The sequence below is a fragment of the Penaeus monodon genome, chromosome 29 (genome assembly GCF_015228065.2).
Source record: "Penaeus monodon isolate SGIC_2016 chromosome 29, NSTDA_Pmon_1, whole genome shotgun sequence".
Taxonomy (NCBI): Eukaryota; Metazoa; Arthropoda; class Malacostraca; order Decapoda; family Penaeidae; genus Penaeus; species Penaeus monodon.
In genome coordinates this window covers 13950421-13953901 of record NC_051414.1, presented here as the reverse complement: position 1 = coordinate 13953901, position 3481 = coordinate 13950421, and the positions used below count along the sequence as shown (strand labels likewise).

Sequence of the window (3481 nt, the reverse complement as noted above, 5' to 3'; positions counted from 1 at the left end):
ATTGACCAAATATTCCTTTGATATGACAAGAGTAGAAAAGTTTACTAAATAAAATAAATACTTAAAAGAATGAGTTAAAGTTGCTTTGGTATATCTTCAACAAATAAATATTTTAGTTGTTACTTAAGTTATTATAAAGCCACTTGTAATGACAGAACTTTCCTTACTATCATATTCTGCAACTGAAACATTGGACAGCAGTTCAGTATGTTTGAGAAAGCTAATCAAATAAAATGATTGCTGAAAAGAAAGTGGGTGAACTTAGTTCAGGACATCTGGATGGAAAACTCAAACTCCAAGAGAAGAGGTCATGGTGTGAATGCATCTGACACTGGCCTGGTAAATTTGGCCTCCAATGAAATAACAAATACTGCCAATCAAATGAGGTTTCAAAAAAAAAAGTTATCATGCACTATACTATACTGAGGTATAGGTCTTGTACCTGGTTTTGGAACTGCTGTTGAGAGCAGACGACCAGTGAAAGTATAATGGTGTTCACAGAAATGTTTGCTGCACACCACATACGATTTCCATAACTGTTCGAGGCTTTTATTCTTAAGAGATGCTATGTTCAGCACCTTCAGCCATTCTAAACATCTGAAAAAGCCACATCAACTGTAACTATGAATGATGCAAACCTATAGGCATTAAATCCCACAAGATATTCCAGTATTACTAACAAACTAACCTTTTCTTATTTCTTGGGAAAAAGTGGAATTTCAGATTCTCGCTATTTTTCTTCTTTGCGCCGCACACCGCGCAGCTGTGATACCGGCCCCTCGAAACCATTTTCACTTATCTGATATATTCTCAATGTTGCCCTGAAACATATCTTTCTTCTTTCTGTATAAACACTGTAAGATTCAACCGGAAAAGCTTGTCATTCAGCGACGCACTAGCCGCCCTCCTCGCACGTGCTCGCCCTGGCGTTCAAATAGCTGCAGACGACGCGGGTCCGACGCCATCTGTTCGGGGGAATAATTAATAAGGACATTCCGGTCACGGTTATACTCTCTTCTCTCATTTCACCTATATCCAACATATTGACCTATCAAATTCCCTATTTACCCAATTGCTAGACAATCAGAGCCACGTCTTTGCATTCCTGGTGAGAGCGCGTCCGCAGAGCCCTGTCCGCGGCGGCCGAGGACCGACCCGCGACCCACGAGGAGGCGACGAAGGAGGCTCAAGAGGAGGGAGACAATGGTGATAACCTCTCCTACCTTATTCGCTCGTGCCAGAGGAGGCGACAGGTTCTGGAAGAGGAGGAGGTTTCTCTCGCTCTCATGCTGTAAGGAAGTATTTCGACTGAGAACAGGGCTCTTTATTTTCGAAGGGCCTTTTCGGATTTTTTGTCCCTTTCTTACGGAATGCATCTATTTTTGAATAGATTCCTGTCGTTTTAGAGTTTGCAGATCAGCCTCAGGAGCGTGCTAGTGGGTGGTTTTCAGGTAGAGGATATGTGTAGGAGAAAGCCGGATTTTTCTATTTAATAAGTTAATTGTTATTAAAGACCAAATAAGATCGTCTGTTTTTGCTTTGTTCTTCTCCCGATCTTTATGTAAACAAAGCGAAATTTGTGATTTACATGCCATGAATATCAATACTTATTGAACTCTCCCAGAAGGAAATATTGATTTCTAAATAGTTGAATATATTATAAAGCACATAATATTTGTAGAAACTGTGAACAATGTACATTTATCATTATTGACACTTAATTTTGTTGGAAGGAATTGTAATTTCTTGTGTATTTTGCTGTGAATATAATGAATCCAATGTTTATACTTGTTGCGAACCTTTAATTTCTTGGTTAGTGACCCCGTTCTCCTATCCACCAGGTTTGTGGGTGCTTTGAGTAATCATGGGTTTTTGGAAGGGTGGGGCCAACAGGTCACTTAAACTGCTGTTGGTTTCTGCTTGTCTGTAAACACAAATGCATGATATACAATTGTCTACAATTTGCATATTGTACTGTGTGCACAATAAGTGATTCCTTGAGTAGCTATAAAAAAAAAGGGTCAGCAAGCATCCTCCTGATATATTCTGGCAAGAACTGGGATCGGAGTATCATTAATGTATATATCATATCATAGCTAGAACTAAACCACAACTGCCTTCAAACTGTTTCAAACGATCATACTTTAAGCCCCGAAAAGAAGCATCATGGCCTGCTGATCTTGAAGTTTTGGGATGTCATCATCTTGAGACAAACTGAACATTCAGAACTGTTATTGATCTGCTTCAATATGCTTGATTGTTGTGAATCTGATATTTGGTTTATGTGGCTTTAGGTACTCTGTTTTCAGTGGGTTAAAGCAGAAGGAATATAATACAACTTTAAAATGGTCTTTAGCAATGATTTTTTTTGAGTTGTATGTAGCTAATGTTTTACATGTCAGAAATGTGACCAATGCTAATGGCTCAGAAACATTACATAAGGTCAGTACTGAAGCTGTTGAATTTCCTTGTGTTTTAAATTGGGCTCGCCTTATTAAAAATCTTAAATACAGTACATTTGTATGACTGATATGATAAATACTGATGTTAATTGTCAATCATTGAAGCATTGTTATTTTTAAAATTATTTTTCCCGGTGGTCACTCCTTTTGTTTCCAGCTATTGTTCACGTAACAATAAACCACACTGCAGTTTGATAAGGAGCCTATGAAATGTTGATATGGATTTTGTTGCAGTGGTAATGCATAGTTTAAATAGCTGCCAAGGGATAAATATATATTGCCGATAGATGTAGGTATATATCATTGCTAAAGATTAAAAAATAGTTTGTAATTAGAGTGCAATCCTAATAAGCCATTGATTATGATATTGGTAATGATAATAATGGTATGAATTAATATCAGTTTGATCAGCTGTTCATGGTTTTTATACATTTGTAAATAATAATCTTGTATTCTAATATTAGCTAACAACTAGGACTGAAATCCAACTTTCAGAGTATTTTTTATTCATACTAATCTATTGTAACTACAAAGAAGCAAGAGATCTTTTATGCAAATACTTGATTGAATCTTTCTTTTATCACTGATAATTATTCTTTATAAACACACATGAGAATAGCAGAATATCTGGAGAGACTGACAGGCATAAAAGTTATACTGTACTAAAAAGATGGGTCTTTTCAGCACTACTTTGGGCGCAAGAAGAATTGCTACTCTGTTGCTATTAAGTATGTGCATAGAGCTCTTCGTTACTCTACACTCGCTCGAAGGTTGAAGAAATTAGACGTAAAAGCTGTAAGTATGAGTTATTGTTAATGGATTATCTTTATGTAAAATGAAAATGGTTTGAAATAATTAGATGAAACCCGGTAGAGTTATAGATTATTAATTTGCATGTTCTTTTGCATAAAGCAGTCTAAGTTGCACCCCAAGTGGGTTAATCAACCCTTCCTCCCATAAGTCAGATATTAAAGATAAAATTTTGATAGGTCTTGCTACATTTCCAGAGCAATAACCAC

General features: G+C 36.7%; 1 protein-coding gene and 1 long non-coding RNA gene across 3 annotated transcripts in view; one reads left to right on the top strand and one right to left on the bottom strand.

Annotated features, from left to right (window-relative positions):
• LOC119591981 overlaps positions 1-1265 on the bottom strand; it is a 3941-nt gene extending 2676 nt beyond the window's left edge. For both annotated transcript variants that reach the window (XM_037940742.1, XM_037940740.1), the window contains exons 1-3: positions 1069-1265; positions 689-965; positions 443-597 (exon numbers count right to left, since the gene is read on the bottom strand). In XM_037940742.1, coding sequence (XP_037796670.1) covers positions 443-597; positions 689-789 — 256 coding nt within the window. In that variant the 5' untranslated portion in view covers positions 790-965; positions 1069-1265. The remainder of the gene's footprint in view (positions 1-442; positions 598-688; positions 966-1068) is intronic.
• Positions 1266-1475: 210 nt separating this feature from the next.
• Positions 1476-3481, top strand: LOC119591982. The gene is made up of 2 exons (XR_005230388.1): positions 1476-2751; positions 3147-3481. It is a non-coding gene; the product is annotated as an uncharacterized LOC119591982 (long non-coding RNA).